This window comes from Micropterus salmoides, unplaced genomic scaffold (assembly GCF_014851395.1).
Source record: "Micropterus salmoides isolate LMB-PRFRI ecotype aquatic unplaced genomic scaffold, ASM1485139v1 Ms_hic_scaffold_1, whole genome shotgun sequence".
NCBI classification, from domain to species: domain Eukaryota; kingdom Metazoa; phylum Chordata; class Actinopteri; order Centrarchiformes; family Centrarchidae; genus Micropterus; species Micropterus salmoides.
The window spans coordinates 41391592-41416873 of NW_024040040.1; the positions used below are offsets into that span (position 1 = coordinate 41391592).

At 44.1% G+C, this 25282-nt stretch overlaps 3 protein-coding genes across 4 annotated transcripts; 1 reads left to right on the plus strand and 2 right to left on the minus strand.

The window, feature by feature from the left end:
* Nucleotides 1–40: 40 nt before the first annotated feature.
* Nucleotides 41–9739, minus strand: LOC119909932 (basic helix-loop-helix domain-containing protein USF3). Its single transcript, XM_038728214.1, has 7 exons — nucleotides 9633–9739; nucleotides 9004–9122; nucleotides 8853–8884; nucleotides 8644–8726; nucleotides 8418–8514; nucleotides 3263–8250; nucleotides 41–2407 (listed from the first exon to the last, which is right to left on the minus strand). The coding sequence occupies exons 2-7, from the start codon at nucleotides 9045–9047 to the stop codon at nucleotides 599–601; spliced, it is 7053 nt and encodes a 2350-aa protein (XP_038584142.1). The 5' UTR covers nucleotides 9048–9122; nucleotides 9633–9739; the 3' UTR covers nucleotides 41–598.
* A 229-nt stretch (nucleotides 9740–9968) lies between these two features.
* On the minus strand, nucleotides 9969–13882 carry naa50 (N-alpha-acetyltransferase 50, NatE catalytic subunit). Of its 2 annotated transcripts, none has more exons than XM_038728248.1 (5): nucleotides 13693–13882; nucleotides 12031–12164; nucleotides 11747–11866; nucleotides 11587–11653; nucleotides 9969–11427 (listed from the first exon to the last, which is right to left on the minus strand). In XM_038728248.1, exons 1-5 carry the CDS (start codon nucleotides 13698–13700, stop codon nucleotides 11250–11252), a joined length of 507 nt encoding a protein of 168 aa, XP_038584176.1. In that variant the 5' UTR covers nucleotides 13701–13882; the 3' UTR covers nucleotides 9969–11249. The 2 variants fall into 2 exon arrangements, with proteins under 2 accessions (XP_038584176.1, XP_038584168.1); XM_038728240.1 differs by having other exon boundaries at nucleotides 12031–12167; nucleotides 13693–13881.
* A 1470-nt stretch (nucleotides 13883–15352) lies between these two features.
* atp6v1ab (ATPase H+ transporting V1 subunit Ab) lies at nucleotides 15353–25041 on the plus strand. The gene is made up of 15 exons (XM_038728288.1): nucleotides 15353–15508; nucleotides 18414–18517; nucleotides 18609–18737; nucleotides 20183–20397; nucleotides 20491–20628; nucleotides 20717–20868; nucleotides 20962–21124; nucleotides 21206–21314; nucleotides 21412–21534; nucleotides 22429–22543; nucleotides 22664–22727; nucleotides 22829–23032; nucleotides 23171–23265; nucleotides 23417–23588; nucleotides 24349–25041. Exons 2-15 carry the CDS (start codon nucleotides 18436–18438, stop codon nucleotides 24439–24441), a joined length of 1854 nt encoding a protein of 617 aa, XP_038584216.1. The 5' UTR covers nucleotides 15353–15508; nucleotides 18414–18435; the 3' UTR covers nucleotides 24442–25041.
* Nucleotides 25042–25282: the final 241 nt, after the last annotated feature.

Consider the following 25282-nt stretch of genomic DNA (forward strand, 5'->3'; position numbering starts at 1 on the left):
AGTTCAAGTGCCATCTAGTGGACCAAGAAACAGACAACTCTTCAGTTGACAACATATGCAAATGTCTCCTTATAAACTTTATTAATCAATTTTGTATTTACAAATACATACATAGTCTAACAATTCTGATATGAAACATTTGTATTTACAAAATAGCTCTTGGGGGGAAAAAACTGATTCTGTACAGTACAACCTGATAAGTTAGTAAATTACATTGGTAGGTAACTGTGCAGAAGGTTTCTTAATGACCACAGAATGCTAAATTAAAGTTCTAAACCTAAACAGTCTGTTTAACCAACATTTCAAACAAAGATTTAAATGACAACATTTCCTGTCGCCTTAAAAATCAAAAGATTTTTTTAAATATTACAAATTCTAACTTACTTCCTGATATCACACATATGCCAAATGGGAACAAATTTGAGATTGAAACAGTGTGAACATGTAAACGGAAAACGCCACCAGACAGACGTGGCCTCATCTTAACCAAGCAACCGTCCATCCGGTGCTTCACCACCAAGGACAACACATCTCAAACTGAAAAAGAAACTTCACTTCACCAACACCAGCTCATCAAAACGCAAACAGGACCTTTTCCTCACACAGCTGAGCTGCCGTCATGGCCCAGAATGTGGCTGATGTTGTGGGCAGGACGATTGGGCTGCTTGCCGGAGTCGGCAGCCGAGGTGTTGGAGAGAGACAGCAGGGGAGACATTGGCATGGCTGAACCATCAGTGGGCATGCCTGTGGCGATCTCAGGGAAGAGTGAGCTGAAGCTGAAGTTGGATATATGAGCGGTGATTCCAGATGAGTTGGCAATGGGCATAGGGGGCATTTCTGGAAGCAAGGGGAAGCTGGCCTGGCCAAAACCCACAGGGCGAGGCGGGGAGAGGATGGAGCCGAAGCGGTTATTGAGTGGAGGAGCGCTGCCCTTGTCGGCACTCGGGCTGGTAAACATTTGGTTGGGAAAGTATTGGAGGGTGACATCGCTTGGAAGGCTGGGGTGAGCAGCTGGAGAATAGGAAGGGTAGAAGGAGGGTAAAGGGTTCTGGGGCTCCACAGGCAGAAGGGACGGCGTACGGGAGGCATTAGGCTGGCTCACTGGAGGGATGAATGTGGAGTTCGCATTGATGGGAGGTGGAGGATTCATTCCTCCCTCGGGAATAAAGGGGAAACTAAAGTTTTGCGTTAGGTGTTGGTCAGGAACCAGGTTGTTGTCAGTAGGAACCTGACCACTATCTGCCATAAAGCGAACGATCGTGCTGCGCCGTGCCTCTCCTCCAGACTGTGGTCTGCTCAGCAGCACCCCTCCTCCCGAGGGCAGCGGCAGGTGGCCCTCTGGCTCGAAGGGGTTGCTCTGTCTCAGAGTACCTGATCGAGCCCGGTCACCAGGTCTCAGCTTGGTCGGCTGAGTATCTCGGGCGATGTGGCGAGAGTGCTGGCTGACGGCAGTGGGTGGTCTGGAGGGGGCAGAGGAGCGGCCTGGCTCCGAGCTGCTGTGTGGGGTTGGAGGATGGGGGAGACCTGCGCGCACACCCGGGCCTCCATGCATATTACTGCTGACCTGAGAAATGTGGCCCTTGTTGCCCTCACCAAGCCGCATACCCGGGGCCTTCTGCGTCTGGGGCACACTGGGGCTGGAGGCCTTGGCCTGTATGTCTCCTGAAGAGCTCCCAGGTACACAGCTGTAGTCCATGCTGACTGGGGGACAGCACTGCACCCGCTGGTGGTTGCTCTGATCAGGCAGGTGAGGAGAAAGGAGACTTTGCATGAAACTCGGATGACAACCGTCCTGCTCCCGAGGCAGTGCTGGTCCAACCTGTACTCCCTGTGAGCTCGGATGAGCTGCACTATAGCCGCCACGGTTACGGCCATCTGCTGGGGGACCAACACCCATCCTGAACCCACCCTGCTGCTGTCCCTGTGGGCCCCTCTGGGAGGACGGCACTGACTTAGAGGCCATGTCACTCCCACGAGACACCTGAGCCTCAAAACCACTGAGTTGATGAGCTCCTCCTCCCATGGCCTTGAATGGCACACACTCCGAGACCCGCTGAACATCAGCGGACCCTGGATGGTCAGAGGGCAGGCGATTCTGTGGGTTGTGCGCAATGTTGGCCTTCCCTCGTGGTGAGTCCAGGTAACCGCGGAGGTCTGGCTGCTCCTGTGTGGCACCGCGGCCAGGCTGAAGGTGGAGCCCCATCCGCTGTTGCTGTTCACCACTGGTGGAACTTTTACCAATGAGCGCCTCCGCAGAGTAGTTAGAAACGCGGTGACGTTCCTGTCGTGATGGAGCGCAGGCCAGGTCAGACGACCGTGACACTGGATTACTGGGAGGAGAGATGAGCTGCTGCTCCAGAGTCCTCGAGCTCATCATCCTCTGCATAGCGTTGTGGTCTTGACCAGGCTGAGGGAGAGAAAAAGTCAAAATGTTATTTTCAAATAAAAGTCTGATCAATTATTCAGCATTATTAATCTGTGCTTTAGCTGGATTGCCAGTTAAACAATGACAGCAAAAAAGCTACATATGTAAGTCAAACAACCATGAGTGATGCTACACCCACCCAAAAGGAAGTTTCCAGAAATGTAAAGTAATAAATTGGCAACATATTACTCCAGTTCAATTGCATTTCACTTGAAATTACAACCATCAATTTTCATTCCTCTGTCTTAGCTGTGGCAAAGGGGGCAGGGCTGCTTTTTCACTGCAAGGCCCAGGACAGAAAAAGCTCCTAGGCAAGCATTTTGCTTTTGTTTTGAGGATTTTTCTGCTGTGGCAGTGTAAATGTGGCCTGCTGCGGTGGATTGCTACAGCTAGGTCTTTGTAAGGGGAACATTGTTACAGGCCACAGTGTCAAAGAGATTGGACAAATTACCACCAACCACTCCCCAAAAAATACCAGCATACCAGATCTAACTTTTCTTTAACATGTTGACTGCTCTGATTGACATGTCACACCTCAGTTTTTGAATCATGAAATAAAAATCCAATATGTAAAGTAATTAGAAATGACCCTCATTAGTTTACTAGTATTTAGTGAGGAAAATCAAGCAAGTTATTGCAATTAAGTTGCAAACAGACAATATTTATGGTAAATTCACTATCAAATTTGTCATTGCTAATTTTCTGTTGATTAGTTGGTTGCACAATTACTTGTTCAATCATTTTAGCACCAAGAATGCCAATCAAATTACCTTACATGCCACTGTGCTTTGTTCCCAATCGTATTAAATCACACATTATCTACTATGTGACACCGACCTTGAGGTGCTCCTGCTGGGCCAGGTGGCCGCTGTGGTGGGCCCTGGATCCTGCTGTCTGGGCTTCACAGCTCTTCTCCTGGTGTCTAAAGTGCTGCTGCTGTTGCTGCTGCTGTTGCTGCTGCTGCTGCTGCTGGATCTGCTGCTGCAGATGCTGCTGGTGTCTGGAGTGGGAGCTCTGCTGCTGCTGTAACTGTTGCTGCTGTTGATGTTGATGTTGTTGATGCTGCGTCTGTGGCTGCTGTTGGTGTGTCTGCTGTTGGTGCTGTTGGTGCTGAGACTGTTGGTGTTGTGTTGCCTGTTGATGCTGCTGTGGCTGTTGGTGTGACTGTTGGTGTTGCTGTGGCTGCTGCTGTGTGTGCTGTTGATGCTGTGTCTGTTGCTGTTGATGTGAGTGCTGCTGCTGCTGAACTCCAGACTTTTCCAGGTGATGCTGCTTCTGTTGCAGGCCAGCAGGTGAACCAGTTTGACTTACTCTGACAAGTCCCCGCTTCTTCTGCACATGCTGCTGCTGCTCCTGCTGCTGCTGCTGCTGCTGCTGAAGCGCCCTCTGGTGTAGTGAGTGGCGCTGTGCGGGGTCAGACTGTGTCAGGTGGTGTTGCAAGTGATACAGGTGGTGTCTCTGTTGCTCTTGCTGCTGCTGTTTCATGTAAAGGTTTCCTCCCAGGTGCTGGCCAGGCTGTGTTGCAGCATGCTGTAGATGACCCTGGGGTAAATGAAGCACCCCTGGCTGGTTCTGCTCGGGGGGTCCTTGAGGAGGGCAGTGGCCATCTGCGGGGCGAACTACCGGGCTCATGAAAGAATTTGTGGAGAAGCCTCCGCTTTCGGAATTAATCCTTGTCATGATAGCGGAGGATGTGGGGGGCAGCTGTCCCACCATCATCTGGCTGTGGTCTGGTGCTTTCACATCCATATGGCTAACAGTGATAGCTGATGGGGGGCAAGGCTTGGGTCGTTTTCCAGAGTTTAGCATCACCTCCTCCTGGGCCTGCCGCTTGGAGATGATCTTTACATGTCGCTCACCCACACCAACTCCAGCCTGAGCCCTCATTAATGCAGTCTTTGAGGGGGTGTACTCATTCAGCTGCGCCGCACCTGAGCAAGGTGAGCGGGTGTTGTTTGAAGGTTGGGATATGTGGGCTGAGGTCCCTACAGGGGAGGGAACTGAACCCTGTTGGCCAGCCAGACTGGGAGAACCCGGGTAGGGTTGCTGATTAGAGTTGACTCTGATCAGGTTGTTGACGCTGAGGCTAGCCACGGTGCCGCTGTGGGATGAGCTCTGAGACTGGACCTGGGGAAGAGACTGAGACTGGGAGTAAGAGATGTTTTGTGGATGTCTGCTTCCACTGGTCCCACTGACAGACCCCTCACCAGCCTGTCCTCTGGCAGATACCTGGACAGCTGGTTTAACTGTTACTGTGTCCATGGATTTAGCCACTTTTGCCTGCTGTCCAGCTGAACCCCTTTCTTTACTGCTAGACACTGGTGGTGTTTTTGAGGGCTCCCATGTGGCTGTGGTGGGGTTTGTAGAAGCACTGTTGTCCCCAGAGCAGCCTCCACTCCGCCTTCCTGGACTGTCCTGTTCTAGCATGGCCAAAGCCAGCATGTCTGCCTGCTCAGAGGTGAATGTAAATGTTCCAAAGGAGCCAGATGACGCACTAATACTGTGACCCTGGGGAAGCATGGATGCAACAGAGAATCCTCTGCCTCCCCCAGCTCCTGCAGACATGGGGGAATCTGCCTGCCTGCTAGATGTCATAGGATGCTCTATAGTTTGATCGTCAAGGTTAGTGTACACCTGTTGAGATAGGGCAAAATCCTTTCTAGAGGGAGTGTCCGAAGTCGCTGCCACCAAGCCCGCTTTCTCTGCTGCTGTGGAATGTCTCTCTTCCTGAGCCTCCGTGTCTCTTCTAGGGGGCTGGGGTGGTTTGACTTCAGCAGGCTGACATGGAGAGGGGATGGGCATATTTACATCAGTCTGCTGTGTTGGAGCTGTGCTGGTAGTGACTCTTTTCCTAAACTCTGAACTTGTAGGGGCTGTAACAGAGCTGTGGGCTGCAGAAAAAGTCACAGCAGGTGATGAGAAGGCCACAGTTGTGGAAACCAAGGGTGACCGAGTGGGCTGAGACACAGGTTTATTACCGGACAAAGGACCTTGTGTATTAGATCCCTGGGGACGACATACTGAGGTTGGTTGGGTAGCCTGATTTAAAGATACTGGTGCTGTTGCTGTGATACTATTAGAGCAGACTGAAGTCAGACATGCAGTAGAAACAGTGGTGGGAGTGTACTGATTCTCAGTGGCACCTGCAGAACTGACCACAGATCTGCTCTGTCTAGAAACAGCAGTGGTGGAAACTGACTTACTTTGTGTTGTGCCAGTTGCTAAACTGATGGTTGCCTGTTTAACTTCTGGAACTGAGAGTTTGGCTACAGCTGAGCTGTTGCCAGAAACTACAGCCGGTTTACTCTCAATGACCACAGCTGCACTAACTGATGGCTTGACTGACGTAGCACTGGCAGTTGTAACTGCAGTCGCCAAACTACCTGTGTTAGTATGACTTAATAAAACATCAGTCTGCTTTTCACTGACAGAGCTTTTGCTCTGCGGATGGGACTGACTAAATGCAGTTGACTCATTAGATGAACTACACACTATCATTATCTGAGTGTTTTGTGTGGAGGTAATATTTGCTATAGATTCACTACACTCTGTGGTTGTGATAGCTGTGGGAGGAGTGTCTGTGACTTTTACAGTAGAGGACTGTAAAACTGGAGATACAGGAATTGGGACCGTCTGACTTTCACCTGCACCAGCCAGCAGCTTGGCTGAAACAGCAACAGGAGGCTGTGCCTGACTGAGCTCTTTTTTCTTAGCTGGTTTAGTCCTTTTAGTTGTTCCCCTCTTTGTATTCGATGTAGTGCGAAGCCTTTTCCCTGAAGGCTTAGAGGCATTAACCACCAGCCCTGATTTGACTGGGTTCAAACAAGGAGCCTGTAGCTGCCGGGCAGGTAGAGCAAGTGTAGTTCCAGGGGCGGATCCTGGAGCAGGAGGTTGCTTCTGCTGGACTACTGATGACGGAGCAGCTGCAATCTGACAGTTGTTCTGGTTAGAAATGGTAAGTGGTAGGCCCTGAGAGATGCTCTGATTAAGACTGCTGAGTGCCCCTAAACTGTTGAGGGCCACATTAGTAGATGGTTCCTCTGTTGTGGTGGGCTGGACCAGCTGGAGAGTACTCTGGCCACCCTGGGAGATGGGTTTGTCAGAGGTCTTCATGGGCTGCAAGGCAAACACCTGGCCGTTCACAGTGATAGTCTGTGGGGTTGGAGGAACCTGTGGGGAAGCGGAGGCCTGGGTCACCTGAAGGGGATGGTTGATTTGAGGTTGAACAGGTCGTGGGAGAATGTGCACCAGCTGCTTTCCCCCAACACTCTGTAAGGAAGTGGCAGACATTGAATTGCTGGTTGTGGGTATTTGAGTGGACACAACAGGTAGTGCAGTGGGCACAGCTGCAGGCACCATGCCAACCTGAGGGTTCTGAGGGGCAGGTGCAGTCTGACTGGGTGCCTGGATGATTACAATATGCTGACAGGGTGTCGGATTGGTTATTTCTTCCCTTACAACTGACTGGTTTGGGCAAGTACTGGCCTGCTGCAGGATGACAACACTTGGGTTGTTAGTGTTCTGTGGTGCTGTTACACCTGAGGCTGTCCCTCCGGTTGGTTTGACCTGCAGCACCTGCATAGTCTGAAGGAGGGGCAGCACCGTGGCCTGCTGCTGGGGTACCAGGGCAGGCTGTTGCTGAGGTATGAGGGCTGCGGGAGGATGGGGAACTAATGACGCTGGTTGAAGAACAGCAGGCTGGGGTTGCGACACAACGGTAGGGTGGCCCACCACAGCTGGCTGGGGTAGTATTGCTGACTGGGGGATTACAGCACACTGAGGTTGGGGGGCAAGGACAGGCTGAGCCTGTGCCTGGTTCAGGATTGCTGGCTGTAGCTGGGGTGTTCTCTGAAAGGGCTGTGCTTGGATATGGGTTGTAATGGGTGCTTGCTGTACAGGCACATGTGGTTGCATCTGTATTTGAATAGGCTGAATAGGGGGTTTGTTGCCCATTGGACACACAGTCACCTGCTGGACAGCCTGGGTGGTGTTGATGACCTCTGGGATGGGGAGACTCTGGCAGACTGGCTGCACTGTGTTCCCTGCCATCTGCAGTGTTGTCCAGGTAGTCTGTGTGCTTCCTGCCGCCCCAGCCCTAAGAAGGGCTTGGTTGTTAGGGATAGAAGTGTAACTTACAGTTCTGACAGCAGTATCCTGTGTGACCCAAGAGCAAACCTCTGAGGCTGTTGCTCTAGGTATGGTTAAAGTCTGGGTATGTGTGGTGAGATTGGACACGGCAGGGCTTTCATTGGAGAGTTGTGAGGCTGACGTGTCTGCTATGGTGAGGGTCTGGGCTGGGGCGGCAGACTGCGGTTGCTGGGGCAGGGTTGTGGTGGCTGCAGGGATCTGGAGGGTGATGTAAGACACAGAAGGTGGCAGAGTGGGGGCTGCAGCCGGTGTCTCGACCACACACTGCTCTATCATTCTCAGGCCTGGCGTAGACTGGGTGGGTGTGGCAGTCGACCCAGGGAGAAGTGCAGGGGTGGAAGAAGAGGTATTAACTTGCAGCAGAGCTCCATTAACCCTCAGCCTGGCACTGACCTCCGAAGGTGGCTGAATAATTAATGTGTCAGAAGGCTGTTTCGCTGGGCTAGTCTCCTTCCCTGCTGGGCACATCACATTGCCGTTGGAATAGACGATGATCCCCTTTGGGAGTTGGTGAGTGGGGGTCACCTTTGCCACCTTGGTGCAGCGCTGTTTGCCCTTCCAGTGAATAGTGGGGTCTTCTAGAAGGTTAATATCATGGGCTTTGAGGAGCTCAATGTAGTGAGCGCTCTCCCTCCTCAGCTCCTCCAACTGACGCCGCAGCCGACGGATCTCCTCCGCTGCACAGAGACCAAACATACATATAACTCAATCGAGTTCTAGTCATACATTAATGACTCCAAGCACAAATACAGTGTTATCACACTTTCATAACTTCAAGTATAATTAAACTGTAAGAAAATCAAAGTGAGCAGTACTGCAAAAACACTAAACAAATAAACTTCACCTTGAACTTTATCTCCTCCTTCCAGAAGCATTGTATCATTTTGTTTCTTCAGTTCAGTGATGTAGCGAAAAGCCTGGTCCAAGATCATGTTCTTACTCTATAGATAAGGGGATGGAGGTTTGATGTTAAAACATGCCACACAACAGTTAACTGGCCTGTACACACACTAATTTAAGCATAATGTGTTGCTGATGAGGCTAAGTAGTAATGCCAGCTTGTTTCTTACCTGTTTAAGTGCCTGGGAACAGGGCAGAAGATTACCAATGCGGTTAATCCCAGCATTAATCTTCTCTTTTCTGTGTCTCTCAACTATATAAAAGAAGAGACTCAACTTTAATGTCCTGTTACACATATAGTGATCACCAGTTAGCGTCCCCCATAATTCATATGTGTTCACTAAACAGCAACATTTGAACAGAAGCGATAGTATTTCACCTGCATTATGAGATTCTTTGTTTTTCTTCTTTCTGCAAAATAAAATATGAAATAACAGTTTGCATTTATACAACTAAGTTCATATTTATCCAAGTGACTGTGCTGATAAGTAGATTAAAACAGCAATAAAGACCATCTCAAACATCCTTACTTGGGTTTACGACCAGGTGTCTGTGTTTCAGTCATCTCTGGCATCCTGTACTAACAGTTGCCTGTATGGTAAGGTACCAGTCAACACATTTAACAGGTGGACCTTGAAACCCTTCCGTCCTGCAATGAAAACAGAAAGAATCAGAGCAACAGAGTATGAATTTTAAATAAGTAACACCACAGAATAATTTAGGTGCAATTAGCCAGCAGCAATGTCGTCATATAATTTGATATAACAGTAGATATCAGACAGACAAAGAACCTTGTTAAGATATACTGAGGCTACTACAACTACTAGATGCTAACAAGCTGGTGTAGATTAACCTAGCTTTACAGCTAACCTAAACTATTTTACCTGCATATTACAGCATAATTACAACAGACTGTTGAATGAATGGCATGAAGAGTTGTGATTCCTGATTTACGTTGACATTAAGCGATGTTCAGATAATTACTCCGTCACTTTACTAGCAACCTGAGCAATTACCTATTCAGCTAGCTTTCACTTAGCTAGATGGCTAATTGCTAGCTTAAGTTACCGTTACCGAAATAATCATCAAGCAAATTAATGGCGTATTTCTCCGCGTCCCTGCTGATAAAGGTTGCTAATGGGTAGTAGTTTCCACTAACCTCTAGCCTCGGCATTTTGGAGACTGTATGTCCCTGCAAGAACTTTGAGATTGGAGGTTAACTGTTAGCTAGCAAAGCATTCAACTCATCTCTCAAAACAATCTGGATATACCTAACTTTGTGAAGAAAGGGGAGGGCTTTGGCGGGGTGAAAGCCAATCACATTCCAGATCTGGGAAGCTTCAGCCAATCACGACGTTTAAAAGAGAACCCAGTTACAATTACTGCCTATATATTTATGCTGTACATCTTGATCATCTAAATTCATTTTCAACCACATTTATTTAGCAAATCATTTATCATGTACATGAAACAGAATAAGATAGCCAGCAACACATTTACTGCAAATAGTAATTCCTTTATTTAGACGTTAAAAAGTCTTACAATATAGAGCTCCAGAAAAGATAAAATTCTTCAAAGAAAGGAAAAACATGCTTATACTACAGTGGAGAGGACACAACTCTCCTTGCATGCAGAGGGGTCAGAGCTTCTTCGGGGTAAAACACTGCTCAAGAGACCATACCCAAACTTTCTGCAGAGCTTCAAAACCTAATTAAGGCATGTGTAACCGCAGAAGCTGACACAGGAAGTTTGAGAAGACAATTTCTGCTAAGTGGCTACATACGGTGCCAAAGGTGTTTAAGGTAGGATGTCTCAAAACACTTCCTGCGTTTAGAGACACATCCTCACACACCTTCATTTAACTAAAAAATAATGCCCAAATCCAATCCCAAACGGCCAATCAGTTGTTATTTGAACACCTCTCAAAAGACATGGTGTGCTCTTCTCAGAAAAACATTCAATGCAGTTATTTTTTTGTTTCTCTCATTCCTTAATGTTTTCACTCTTAGTAGTAAACCCAGAAGAAACTCTGAACCACTTGCCATCGCAATGTAAAAAATAAAAATAACAGTTGAAGGGGAATTAAATTAACAGGCTGGAAAAATAAAGTTATTCAGAAATTATGAGTGGTGAGAACGTCTTCCCACCACCTCAAAACCGTTCAGCCTTCCTTATGCTTGTACTGAGGTGACACATTTCTGCTTTTCCCCTCTTGACATGACATAGCAACAAACTGGTCAGACACATTTCCCATAAATCCCAGGGTTCAGGTGGTGAAGGAATAGAGTTGTGACTGTTCCACGCAACAACTCAAAGCGTCACTCCAAGCTGACCAGCTGGGACTTTGTGCGTGTCCCAGTGATGGTCAAACACCTTTTACGCTCCAAACAAACTGTTTACTTTTGCAGCATAGATATGTCCCCATTAGCTTTATAACCTCATAAAAACAACTTATGGATTTGCAAACACCACACCCTCCCCCTCCACCAAATCTAAAACTGTCTGAAGTTGGCAACTTTGTCAATAGGAACACTTTTGGATACTGAGCTTTTTGTCTTTTCAATTATCAGTATAAGGAATGGGGAGAAATAAAATATGCAAAAATCAAATGTGACCCCTTTGCAAAATAAATGCAGCAATTTTTGTAGTTTTAAATTTGTTTTCTCTTTTTAGCGTCCTTTGAAGAAAGTGTTGAATGTGTCGACCCTGGGGCATTTATCACAGTTCTGTTTCTGTGGAGGTGGGCACATCTGTGCTCTTTCCAAACGCTGTGCCCTTACTCTGCCTTCTGAAGCTCTCCGGTTGGGGGTGCACATGGGCTGCGCAGACTCTTCTGCAACACATGGGCATCTGCGGGCTCTATCCTCTTGTAGTAATTCTTTTTTGTTTCGATGATCTCAAAGCCAAACTTCTGATAAAAGTCAATGGCTGACTCATTGCTGATCTGCACATGACTGTGGGGAGAGAAAAGTTGAATCAGTTTGTGGTAGAATCAATCAATTTGATCAGTTTTGGTTAAAAAAAAATCAAATTTATCTACAAAATGTATTATTTTCAGCTTTACACAAACTCTAGGAAATCTCCTCAAACACCTTCTGCAATGAGACACTCACAGGTAAATGTTGTCAAAAGTGCCATCCTTCTCACAGATGTTTAGCACATGATTCAGCATCTTTGTACCTGGAGAAAAACACATGGGCAAAGTTGTAAAAACAAAAAACACAAGATCACAAAGTGCACTTCAGCGTCTACTAGAGATGCAGAGCTCCTTACCAATTCCAAGTCTACGGTAGGGTGCTAGACAGCCGAGCGTCATGATGTACAGTCTCTTCTGGTTCTGAGAGTGATCCACTCTGCAGCACACAGCCCCCACTGCAATGTCATTGAAGTATGCTGCAAAACAAAAGAGGATTTAACACTGAAACATCACCAATAGACAGTGAACCCTTATTTCCTTCTAACCTAAGGAGCCATGATGACTGCAGAGGGTGGCAAGTTTTCATGACAATGTAATCTCAAGTTATCTGGGTGTAAGTTACATAAGTGATGTTTCTTACCTAGCTTTGCAAGCTCCCCAACTTCCAGTACATCTTTGTAAAACTTGTCGTTGTAGCTGACGGGGAAGATGACCTGGTTCAGGCGTTTCAGCTGCTTAATGTTGTGGGGCGTAACATCCCCCAGCTCGATCCGGCTACTGGAACAAGAGCAAAACGGTCAAATGGCTGACAACAATCACACTGTTATAGTCTGGGTAACTTGAATCAAATACATTAAAGAGCCATTGTAGCATCTTGATTATTTTGAGATCTAGCTTAAGACTGCTGAGTACTGACATCCTTTTCAAAACCACCCGAATGCTGTTGCTTTATTCAATAAACATTAATGCGAAATCTGAAACAACTAATCAGTAACTTTAGTCAATCAACTGTAAATTAGTCTGTTTAGGTACATTTTTGGACAAAATGCTCAACATTATTGAGCTGTACCTTCTCAAATGTGACAATCTGATGACTTTCGTTTTCTTATTGAACAGTAAACTGAATATATTTAGGTCTAAGACAGATGGTCGGGCAAAACAAACCATGTGAGGATGTCATGTTCTGCTTTAGGAAATGGTGATGGACACATTACATCATATTCTTACATTTTATAGACAGTAATTAAATCACTAGAGAAAATAATCAGCACATGACAGCCAATCCAGATGTGGTGGAAGCTGTGCCACTGACCCACAAACGTCACATAGCACAATGTTTCCTGGTGCCAGGCACAATCCACCTAAACCACTCTTTCAACATAACTTAAACACATAAAGTGAATGACATTTGATATTATTTATTTGGATGTGGCGCCTGTTAAAATCAGAATCTGAATCTAGAATCTGACAAGCCAGGACCATGTGTGTTACAGTGTCTTAGTAAGTGAACTAAAAACACTCTAGCTTGTATGGTTGAGGGGTTCAACTTCACTGTAGTATTTTTAGGAGCCTACACATCCAAAATAAACAGCTGTCGGTCACGTGTGTTGTTCATCAGGATATTTACAGTGCCAGCATCCTTCGACACTTCAAACAGCAACGTTAATGTCTATGAAATCCTATCTCCTCGATTAATACAGTTCAGGGTTGATTGTCCTCACGTCATCTGAGAATCAAGACCGTAGCCAAAAATGTGTTACTACGTCAAGCATCACTGATGGTGTGTTACTTCACATGTCAAGTTACACTGAGCAAGCTGGCACGAACTCTGAAGTTGATGTCGGGTGACACGTTAATAATACGGGCAGAGAGCTGACCAACATCAGCTCAGTAACTTAGTTAACTGATTCGGCTATCTTACTACAGCTGAAATGTTGTCGACTTTGACGCGAAAGCACACATCATGTGAGCTCCAGGTTTTGTCTATTTAGCTTAACGTTAGCTGAAGTGGGTTTACTGACTCAGCTTCCCAGGAGCAGCTAGCTAGTTAGCTATGCGTGTTTGCGACCTAAACGAACCGACAAGCGGCTTAAGTTGACGAGAATAACCGTGAGAGAACTCTGTCAGTGTTTATGCTGTCGTTTCTATTTTTTTTTTCCTACACCTAAAATAAAAGTAGCTTAGCCAGCTAGCTAGCCTCGCCGTCTCCTCCCCGCCTCCCCTTGTAAAAAAAAAAAAAAAAGACATGAAAAACTTTACTCGTGCCAAGCTACTTATTCGTGACTCAAAAGCGTACACTCACCCTTTCATTGTAAACAGATATTATCCCTTATTTTCGATGAGGCTGAACTTTAGAGTTGTTTTGGGTAAAAAGTAGGAATTTTGACAGAGTTAGGGTCGGGTATGCCTCCCGTTTTACCCTCCACATGTAGCTAGTTTGCTGTGGTTGCAGTTAGCTTAGCCGCCGCACTCCTTCCACGACTGTGTGGAGACTGTCAACCCTGACCCCCGCATGCGCACAAACACCGCTGTTCGTAATTGAGATCTTTGGTTCCCTGAGTTTGATCCCTCAGGTTGTCTCAACGGTTACTTAGCAACATCCACTAATGATTAAATGTGTTTAGTTACAATACAAAATGTAAGACAGGCATATAGGATGCTTTATTCGCGCGTTTTGTTACACAATATGTTTTTTGTCGTTAAATTTGAGAAGGCAATGTTAAAGTTAGCTGGGGTCATGATCTGCCAATCATAGCGAACGAGGCGGGATATGTAAGAAAGTCTGTGAGGCTAAACTCAGGGCAATAAATGACAAAATCATCTGTTCACGTCACAACAGCTTTCATTTTTGGAAATGTTTTTGTAGTTTTTCTAAATTCAATTTTAAAAAAGGGCACATGCTTTTTGATACACGGTCACAACAACAAAATTAAAATTAAAACCTATCCTTAGCATGATCCTTACATACATAACAAGACCACTTCAGAGAAGTATAAATAAATATAAATATTTCCTGTATCATCGCCACGTTATAGAAAGTGTTTTAAGATAGACAGAGAAAGACTTAGATGGCGTAAATACGATGGAATAAATAATTAATCAATCAGCATTTTTTTTTTTACATCACCTCCATTTTGGCTCAAACGCTGCTGTAAAGATATTTAGCTTGTTAGAGATAGGCTACTCATTCAGTATGTAATATTTGGTCTGTAATATTTTAAGAAAAGACATTGCATCAAGATTAGGTAAAACTGCAGGAGCCAGTGGCTCACTTGTGCCATCTGCCATCAGACTCAGCACCACAGCACCCAAATGACAGACAGATTTTACATAATTGTTATAATAATAATAATAATAATAATAATAATTACAGTTAATGTATATTGATTGTCAGATATACTTTATTGATATTGGTATATAGTGTTTATACAGTGTGTATATATTTTTATATAGTGTGTATATATTTTTACTCCTACGTAAACTATTAATTGTATATTGATTGCATATAGTGTTTATACAGTATGTATATTATTTATACATCTACGTAGAATGTTAACTGATTCTACTTTTATTGTATTTTTGTTCTTTACATTCCTGTGTGCTGCTGTGCCAACACGAATTTCTGCTACGGTGGATTAATGAAGGTATATCTTATCTTATCTTATCTTGCATTAACTGTGCCTCAGGGAATACACTAATAATAAATATTTAGGGTAATATTCAATTTATACATAACTTTAGCACAAAAATATACTCATATTTATGAAAAAATGTCTGACACACTCACATATATGCTTCTTTTGACTTTATACAGGTGGGAAAAAACATTATATTTGCTATGTATTGCAAATGTGTTTTCTTGCTCATGATCTTAGTGGCGCTTCCTGTAGACAAATTGTGATCTAAAGCGATCGATCACCACTGTTCAGCAGTTTGAAATCTTTGCGGCAGAGTCGGGGCGGATCCAAAATGGCGGCAGTTGCAGGGGCCCAGCAGTAAAACCAAAACCGAGCAGCGAGTGAATGAAGTCAGCTGATCTCCGTCTGCTGTCACGCATCGCAGTGACCATCGTTTCTCTCTCGAGGCAACACGGTAAACCACCACTTCACAACCAGACGGTAACTATCACGTTTTTTGGATATTTTAAACTGACATTGGCTTTGTTTTGTGTTAATAATAATAATAAATAATTCAGCTCCCCCGTTGTGCCAAAACGTTACAGCCAGCAATTTTCAGCCAGGCCAAGAGACCAGTTTTCGTAATACCGAATAACCTGCAGAGCTAGCTAACGCTGTTTTTATTGTTTAAACAAAGTGGGCTCGGGTGTAAATGACAGACATGTTCACTCATGATTATCCGCAGGGTTTTTTTTACTCTCCTTGCTGTGTCAGTTTAAGCTAGCTGGGGAAAAATGTCGAGGAAAGCTATCAAAGTAGTTATCGTACGTTGAGATCAGCTCCAAAGCATTAAGTTACCACAGAGCCCCCAGTCATTATATACCAAACACTTGTGTCATTAACGTCTTTAACTTATATGGGTTTCTCCATTAAAACAATATAATGTAGCAGAGTTTCATGCGATCCTTCATTCAAGGAGTTTTCCATTAACATCAATGTGTCAGGATGTTTTTCGTGGTCTCACTTATATGTAACATTTCTGAGATTATTTTTGCACGAATACCTACATTCCTCTTCTCGGTGTTGTTACACTGTAGTCCTTTAGCTCACATACCTAATAATACACAAAGACCGACAAATAAACCTGCGTCCAGCCCTAAATTACAGAAAATACAGGTACAGCAGATACATATGTGTACACATACACTCTTTTCTTATTTCCCTTCTGATACTTTGGCCACACACCTTTCTTTACTATCCATCACAAACCAACATTGCATCTAAGGTCAATATTGTAACAATAAAGGGTATTTTCAGTATGCTCCATGTATATTTTCTGTGGAGCATTGCAGTCAACATGTCTGCAGTGTTTCCTAACACAGTCATGATTTGTACTTCCCAGTTTTGCACCATGCTAGTTTTCCACTTCCTTAAAGAGCCTCATACAGCGTGGCCAGCCAGTCATGTGCCAGGATCATATGATCAAGTGTCATGTCTTTTGTTGTAGCCAGGATTACTGCAAGAAAATTTGACTTTATCTGCTCACAAAGAGGCTCATAACTAAGTACTGTTTGCATGGAATCCTACTTTGATTTGTAGAATCAGAATAAATCAAGCGGACAGAGCTGTCTGTAAATTAATCATTAGAATAATAGGCTTTGTGCTGCTCTTTGGGGGCTCTTTAAAAAAAAACATCAGGTACACATTATTACCTCAGTTGTTAGGCATAAATGTTTCATGTGTGCTCAGTTTGTGTTTGAGATGAAACACAAATACTTTACCCATTAAAAAGCAAGGGAATCCTGTATGTTTTTGTTTTAATAAATGTGCTAGCTAGAAGAACAGAGTGAAGCCACTTTAGGTGTCTTTCTTGTAATTCCTGCATTGACCCGTTGGTGGAGCAGCTCTTGCACAGATGGGTTGAGCAGCCTCCCAATAAACAGGAAGATCTATTCTGTACTTCAGTGGCAAGGACAAGAAAAGGGCATGGATGTAGAGGACTGTATGTGTGATTTGACCGTGAGACAGAAACATCTGTAATGAGGAATATTAAATGAAAGTAGAATGAGCGTGTGTCTGATGCAAATACTGCAGATAAAGCTGCTCGTTTTGTGCGGGCAGACCATCTGCAGTCAGCTTCCTGAGGGGATGGGCTTTATGTCACGACTGATGACAGCTTGTGTTTGTGTTGCTCCTGCATGTAGATGAATGGTGTAAGGACTCTATCTAGCAGATATGTGATGTGAAAATGACAGAAGAATATGAATAATAGGAGACAGAATGTTTTTAATGCAAAGATGTACAATTGGAGGCATTTGTCGCTGTGTATGGAAAAAAAAAAAGAAAAAAGAGCTGCGTTTACAGGCACCTACTGTCTGTACGCGTGTGAAGGGGAAACAGAGGGGCCTGCTGCTCTGTGGGATTCCCCTCTGAAGCATCGCACGTCATACTGAATGTGCTACTGTACCTGAAGTGTGTGCAGCTAAGGAGAGGGGGAGGTGGCCTGGATCGGGCTCTGTTGTTGTGCTAAATAGTCGTGAGCTGTGATGTTGCTGTATTTTTCTGTCCATGGTTACAGTAGCTGGTGCCACCACCAAGGTACCAGCACAGAGTCAGGGAAAAATTTGTGAATTTGTTGATTCAGACAAAATAATTAATTAATTTTTCCATCTGTTTTAAAGGCAAGGCAAGTTTATTTGTAGAGCACATTTCAACAACAAGGCAATGTCAAAGTACTTAAAGTGCATAAAACATAGAAGCAACATAGGGCAATAAAATAAAAGACATCCATCCATCCATCCATCGTCAACCGCTTATCCTGCGTACAGGGTCGTGGGAAAATAAAAGACAAAAAGAGTTAAATTAAAAACAGATAAAACAGGACAGTAAAAGTTAGAGAGTAAGATATTAATCAAAAGCCTTAAATTTGATTTAATAAAAGGCAGCGATAATAGAAAATTCATTTGGTTTTGTCTAATTCTGTTGCTAAATGTGTGAAATATCAATTATATATCAAAAATTGTAGGTGATAAACTTTGTTTTGAGCTGGCGTCAATGCATACAGTGATTATCCTGTGTACAGCTGTTGTCCATTGTGTCACGTCATGCTTTGTTTCTCTCCCCATTGTGAAGTCAATTTAAATCTATTTCTCTTCATATTCACCAGGTCAAAGGTGGCTCAGTTCGAGTAATCAAAGCGCTTATACCCACAGCTGCTTTAAGATTACTAATAAACGTCCTCAGTAATTAAAAATGTAGACTCAGAGGTTATGTTGTTGAAAGTGACCATTGCAGAGGAGAGAGTGGCCTCTCCTGCAGTCCTCTGGTTAACTCTCTGCTCTCCTTTGGTTCTGTGTTGCCTGTTGTCTCCCTCACATTATTCCTCCCCTCTCTGCTCTCCCGCCAGTCAGTGTAATAAACCTGGGAAGATGGACATGTCCAAGCTGCCCAAGATCAGGGATGAGGAGAGAGAGAGCTCGTTTGGATACGTTCATGGCGTCTCCGGACCAGGTTGGCTACCACACACGCATAAACAATATCGCCGCTCCTTCTGCTCTTTGGCTTCGGGTGGTTTGATTGTTTACCCTGTTTGTTTTTGTAGTGGTGACCGCTACAGCCATGGCGGGAGCAGCCATGTACGAGCTGGTCCGCGTCGGCCACAGCGAGCTGGTGGGGGAGATCATCAGGCTGGAGGGAGACATGGCCACCATCCAGGTCTACGAGGAGACGTGTATCCTTTTGACCACGTGACTGTCCGTCCTCTGCCTTTACTTCATGTCATTGCTTTCATATTGATCCATTGGATGGCTGCCGTGTTCTTTTAAGTTTGATTCAGTCAGTCACCAAAAATTACACAATTTTTTTTCAAATTATTATTATTTTGATTGCTTGTTATTTTAGTAATTGTTCCTTTATTTGTTTTTTTTTTTATTCACATTTGATACTGAAATTTTTTTTGTCTATTAATACACACATAGATACACACACATTTACTGTTTTTATTTTTAATATTTATTTTTACTTTTTATATTTTATATATTTCCTTATTACTATTATTATTTTTTAACACAAACACACACATTTACTTTTTTATTTACTTATTTAATGAAATGTATGAAATTAATTGTTGTTTTGTCATTTATTTGTAGCATTTATTGTTGTTTTACATGCATGCCAATAAAGCTGAACTGAATTGAATAGAATTGAAATCCATCAGGGGCAGGTCAGCAAATGTTCTGTCCCACAAACTGGGAAGAGATAAAAAAATATCTAGTAATAAAGTAAAGGTGATGGTGAAAATACTAAATTCCTGGTCTGATTTAAAGCGACCTATGAAAGGTAACCATGTTTTCAGAATCTTTATTGCCACATTTTACAGTTTTTACAATTAAAACGAATATGCTTTTCTTTTCTTTGGGTCTTAACAATAGACATAATATATAAATGTAAAAATATGACATTGACAAAGATTATATGTTATAGAATAATAATAAAGACTGCAATATGGCATTTAAATATTTACATGTACAGAAAAAATATACAATATACAGTGTGTCCTGTAAAGGGGAGGACGGCAGAGTCTGAAACAGTTTGTGTCCAGGGTGGGAGCAGCGAGTCACAATCTTTTTATAGAACTTACCTTCCTGTAAATGAAAAGTTTAGTTTCTCTAATTCTCCTATCCAGTTTGAATGAATTGGAGGGCAGCAGGCAACAAATGTTGCCATGTTACACTATACTACGATCTATAACATTGGCTCAGGAGGTAGAGCGGGTTGGCTGTTAATCGGAAGGTCGGCAGTTCAATCCTTGGCTCCCCCTGATTGCGTGTTGAAGTGTCCTTGGGCAAGATACTGACACTACTCAGTGTATGAATGTGTATGACTGGTGAATGCAGATGTAGTGTAAAAGCGCTTTGAGTAGTCGAAAAGATTAGAAAGGCGCTATACAAGTACGGAGCATTTACATTTACCCATTCATAAGTTTGAAAAAAATCTTCCCCAATAATTTGACAGATCGCACTGCACACATGTAGTGATCAGTATTTGGGAATGTTTTGTTAAATCTTTCACTCCTAATTTTTCTTTACCCACATGTTTTACATCATCCTGTAAAAAGCTAATATTAGAAATACATTCCCGTCCAAACTTTTTTTTTTTTCCTGAGCTTGAATCCAGCCGGCGTCTCGGTTGGAGATCCTGTGCTGCGGACGGGGAAACCTCTCTCTGTGGAGTTGGGTCCAGGAATCATGGGGTCCATCTTTGACGGTATCCAGCGACCACTGAAGGACATCAACGACCTCACACAAAGCATCTACATCCCCAGAGGCGTCAACATTGGAGCCCTCAACCGAGACCTCAAGTGGGAGTTCAATCCTGTCAAGAGCCTGCGGGTATGTGTCTGCCTTCAAACCTTCAGCTTGAAGTGTTTTTATATTATCAGCCGACTTAAATCTACACCAACTTCCCTTTTTAATCGCTGTTAGGTTGGCAGCCACATCACAGGAGGAGACGTCTATGGCATGGTGCACGAGAACTCCCTCATCAGGCACAAGATCATGCTGCCTCCCAAAAACAGAGGCACCGTAACGTACGTGGCACCGCCTGGAAAATACGACGTCACTGTGAGTCTGCCGATACCTCCAGCTAGCGGCTGTGAAATAGATGTGAGGTGTTGCTTTGTGTTGATGTGTGTTTGTGTATGTGTGTCAGGACGTGGTGATGGAGCTGGAGTTTGAGGGGGTGAAGGAGAAGTTCACTATGGTGCAGGTGTGGCCCGTCAGACAAGTGCGACCCGTCACAGAGAAGATGCCCGCAAATCACCCGCTGCTGACCGGACAGAGAGTGCTGGACGCCCTTTTTCCGTGAGCCTCACATGCTTGTTTTAACCCCGTGTTTTTCCACCATCTGCACTTTGGAGTTTCTTCTTGACACTCTTCTCTTTTCTCTGTGTGAAGATGTGTGCAGGGAGGAACCACCGCCATCCCAGGAGCCTTTGGCTGTGGAAAGACCGTCATCTCTCAGTCCCTGTCCAAGTACTCCAACAGCGACGTCATCATCTACGTAGGCTGCGGGGAGCGCGGTAACGAGATGTCAGAAGTGCTGCGAGACTTCCCCGAGGTGGGTAGCTATGGCGGTGGCGTTGTAACCCAACCGGAGTGACCTTTGATTGGTGTCCTAACAGTGTTGTCTGATCAACAGCTGACCATGGAGGTGGATGGAAAGACAGAGAGCATCATGAAGAGAACAGCTCTGGTAGCCAACACCTCTAACATGCCTGTGGCTGCCAGAGAAGCCTCCATCTACACAGGTATCTGTCAGCACCACCTCTTTGATCACTCACACATGTTAAGAATAAAGAGTCTCACTCTTCCTCTGATTGATGAGTGGTGCATTTGTTTTGGCAGGAATCACGCTGTCTGAGTACTTCAGAGACATGGGATACAATGTGAGCATGATGGCCGACTCTACCTCCCGTTGGGCCGAGGCTCTCAGGGAGATTTCTGGCCGTCTGGCTGAGATGCCTGCTGGTATGTTTCGAGTCTCCTGGCGATTATAATAAGAGCTAACGGCAGATTCAGCCTCCAGTATATCTGGCGTTAGGTCATAAAAAACAGGCAAGTGTTGTTTGGTCATTTCTGGCATCAGGAGTTCATTTTGGGTTCATTTCACATCAGACTCTGGATTTATGGCAAATGAGAAAATAACTTTCTCTAAATGAGGTCTTTTATAGTGGTCAGTATCTACATTATAAAAGGAAGGAAGGAGTGAATCTGTGAATTTCGCAAACGAACACAATTTTCTGTTCAAACAAAGAACCGCTATCTGTTCTGCATTTTACTTCTCATATAAATGTCAGAAGAAACTATTCTTTATTTAGTGAATTTATAAGAAGACCCTGTTAACCAAAGGCTGTAATTTACACTCTTTTGTGTTGCTGATTTCTTACATTTCAAACCTTTTTAGCTAAAGCATCAACTGGAACCACTGAAACTTACACGATTGATTAGTTAGTTTGACTAATCGAAATTTAATTGTTAATTTATTCATAAGAAAAAATACCCAAAATTAAATGGCTCCAGCATCTCCAATGTGAATATTTGCAGGTTCCGCTTCTTTGATGGTGACAAAACAAGGATTTATTAAATTTATAGATTCAACCATTAATCACCTAATCAAGAAAGTAATCTTTTGATTTAAATTTATGATGAAAATAATCAGTAGTATGAATGACATTTAGCTGGATGCCTTCACACTTGTTTCTTTAAATATTTCATCTCTACAGTAGTTGGGAGGGAGCGCCTCTTTATACCAGTATGGCAGTGCAATTCTCTAACCTCTTGTGTGTAGTCATGTTAACCTAGCAGGAAGCATAAAGCCTGTCGACTGTGTACAAAAAGTGTTTTTTCTATATCTGTCCACAGACAGCGGTTATCCCGCCTACCTGGGTGCCCGTCTCGCCTCCTTCTATGAGCGCGCTGGAAGGGTGAAGTGTCTGGGCAACCCTGAGAGGGAGGGCAGCGTCAGTATTGTAGGAGCGTGAGTACTGCTTTATTCTGCCCACTAGAGGGAGACATTATTCTGCACATCTTAGTTACACACTGTAACTAAGTGGAATACAACAAATAAATGAACATTTGTTTGTTTTTTTTCTCTCAGTGTATCGCCTCCTGGTGGGGACTTCTCTGACCCTGTTACTTCAGCCACTCTTGGTATTGTACAGGTGAGTGATTCAGACCCAGCTGTCGTTCTAATTAAGCTTTGTTGTTTAAAAAAATGCTCGCTTCATTACTTTAATTTCTTCCGGTTGTTTTCCTCTCTCAGGTGTTTTGGGGTCTGGATAAGAAGCTGGCTCAGAGGAAGCACTTTCCCTCTGTGAACTGGCTGATCAGCTACAGCAAATACACCCGTGCTCTGGATGAGTATTACGACAAGCACTTCCCCGAGTTCGTGCCCCTGCGTACCAAGGCCAAGGAGATCCTGCAGGAGGAGGAGGACCTGGCTGAGATTGTGCAGCTCGTCGGAAAGGTAACTCAGCATAAAGTCTGTGGTTATGATCTGACCTACCCCCTTTCCCGGTGTGCAGCTTCAAAGTCAGAAAAACAGTCTATATCTGCTTGTTCCAACACATTTTTGAAGAAAACTTTTTTTTACTTTTTTTTACAGGCATCGCTGGCAGAAAGCGATAAAATAACCCTGGAAGTGGCCAAACTGATCAAGGACGACTTCCTGCAGCAGAACGGTTACACTCCTTATGACAGGTAACATAACACCGCACACAGCATGTTCTCACCCACTTGTACTCCTGGAAATATCCTGGAGACGAAATACAGGTGAAACTCCACTGAAACCTTTTAAAGAAACGACTGATCTAATCTGCGGATGGCTTATTTATCTGACTGTTCTCCTCAGGTTCTGTCCCTTCTATAAGACCGTGGGCATTCTCTCCAACATGATTGCTTTCTATGACATGGCACGGCATGCAGTGGAGACTACGGCTCAGAGCGACAACAAGATCACCTGGGCAAACATCAGGGAGCACATGGGAGAAATCCTCTACAGGATCAGCTCAATGAAATTCAAGGTGTGTGCGATTTATGTGTTTTCTTATGAATAGCAAAAAACACTTCTACATACCCCGACACGTCTGATTTATTAGACAATTTAGCTTTATTTCTCTACGACTCATAATCAAACAGGGAAAATCTTTTTATTTAAGGTAGTCCGCATTCTGCAGATGTTACAAGGTCAAAAGGTTGAGGACCTCTGTATAAATATATTATTTTACTTTTGTTTCATCAACATATAGAATTCTTCCTGTAGATTAGATGAACAGTCTTTGTGCTGTATCTTGAAGGGTTTAGTTTGGGCTTGTTGAGGTATTGTTTGCTGAGGGCATTTCAGTTGTGACAGTAATAATAAGGAAGTGGAATGTTACCTGATGCAATAACCTCCAGCTGTCAGGTTTCTTTTTTTCCCCAATCAATGCAAACAACAAAAGGAGGCTGCGGCAACTACAAGAGTATAGGCAATATGCAGTTACTATGCGTGATTAGACATGAGTTTCCAAAGCAACGAAACAAGGCAAAAACCATAAATTTAGAAGTTATGTTTATGTTAAGTTTATTGTCCAAATCCAGAACCAGTTAAGTCTGCCCACTGTTCCTGAAGGAAGGAGCAGTACATTTAAAAACTTAAGTTTCGCCCAACTCCATCTAATCTGGGAAATGACGTCTGTAGGACACCGTGAGGCTGACTGACGTAGCTCGGGCACCACGGATCATGCACAGAGTGTCCTGTTTTTCTGTTCACGTTTGTAAGACTGTATTTCTTTGTCGCTACAGGACCCGGTGAAGGACGGCGAGGCTAAGATCAAGGCCGAGTACGCTCAGCTATTGGAGGACATGCAAAACGCCTTCCGCACGTTGGAAGAATAGGCTCCCACCTCTCTCAACCTTATGCGGGCTTCATCTCTCGAGCCCTCCACCGCAGAATCACATTCCACCTCCTCGTATCCCCGAAAATAACCGTGCTCCCCTGTGCTCCTCATTGTGAGTGAATGTGTGTTTGTGTGCGTGTGCATTTTCATGTGGAGGGAAAAGAGAAAGATGTACTGTATTCATTATTATTTGTTGCCTCATATCGGCCTACTGGCTCCTCTGCAAGATCACTGATTGTGCATGCGTGTGTGGATGTAACGTGCGTATGAAAGAGGGATCTCCTCGCCTTCCTTCCTCTGTTTTACATGATTTGTGTATCCATGTTGCTCTCCCTGAAGAGGATCTTTCGGTTGATGTATTGTAATTCATAGACCATCTGTACAGAAGAGTATTGAATATAAATTTAATAAGATCAGCCTATATTTATTGCCAGCGTTTTGACGCTTTTGTTCTTTCTTTTTGTTTTTATGGTTGTGTTTCACGCTGTGTGGTGTCGTGTACTTTGCTGTGTGTGTGTGAATGTGTAAGACGCTCTGCTGTCCAGTACTTTCATCATGTTACTCCCAAAGAATTAAACCATGGGGGGAGAAAAAATAATAATGTTGTTTGTGTATCTGCCTGTTTGACCTCATCGTTTCTAATGATGCCATCAGTGCTGCTGAACCGGTCGCTCTGCATATCACTCATACTCTCCAGCACCCTGCCCTTGGGATGCTTTGTGCATAGAAATCTTTACTTTAATTACCATTCTTTTTAAAAGGTCAGAGCTTAATTTAGCAACTGCAGTAAATAATGAATACACTGATGAGCTGCTATGATTTAATAAAAAGGTTTTGTA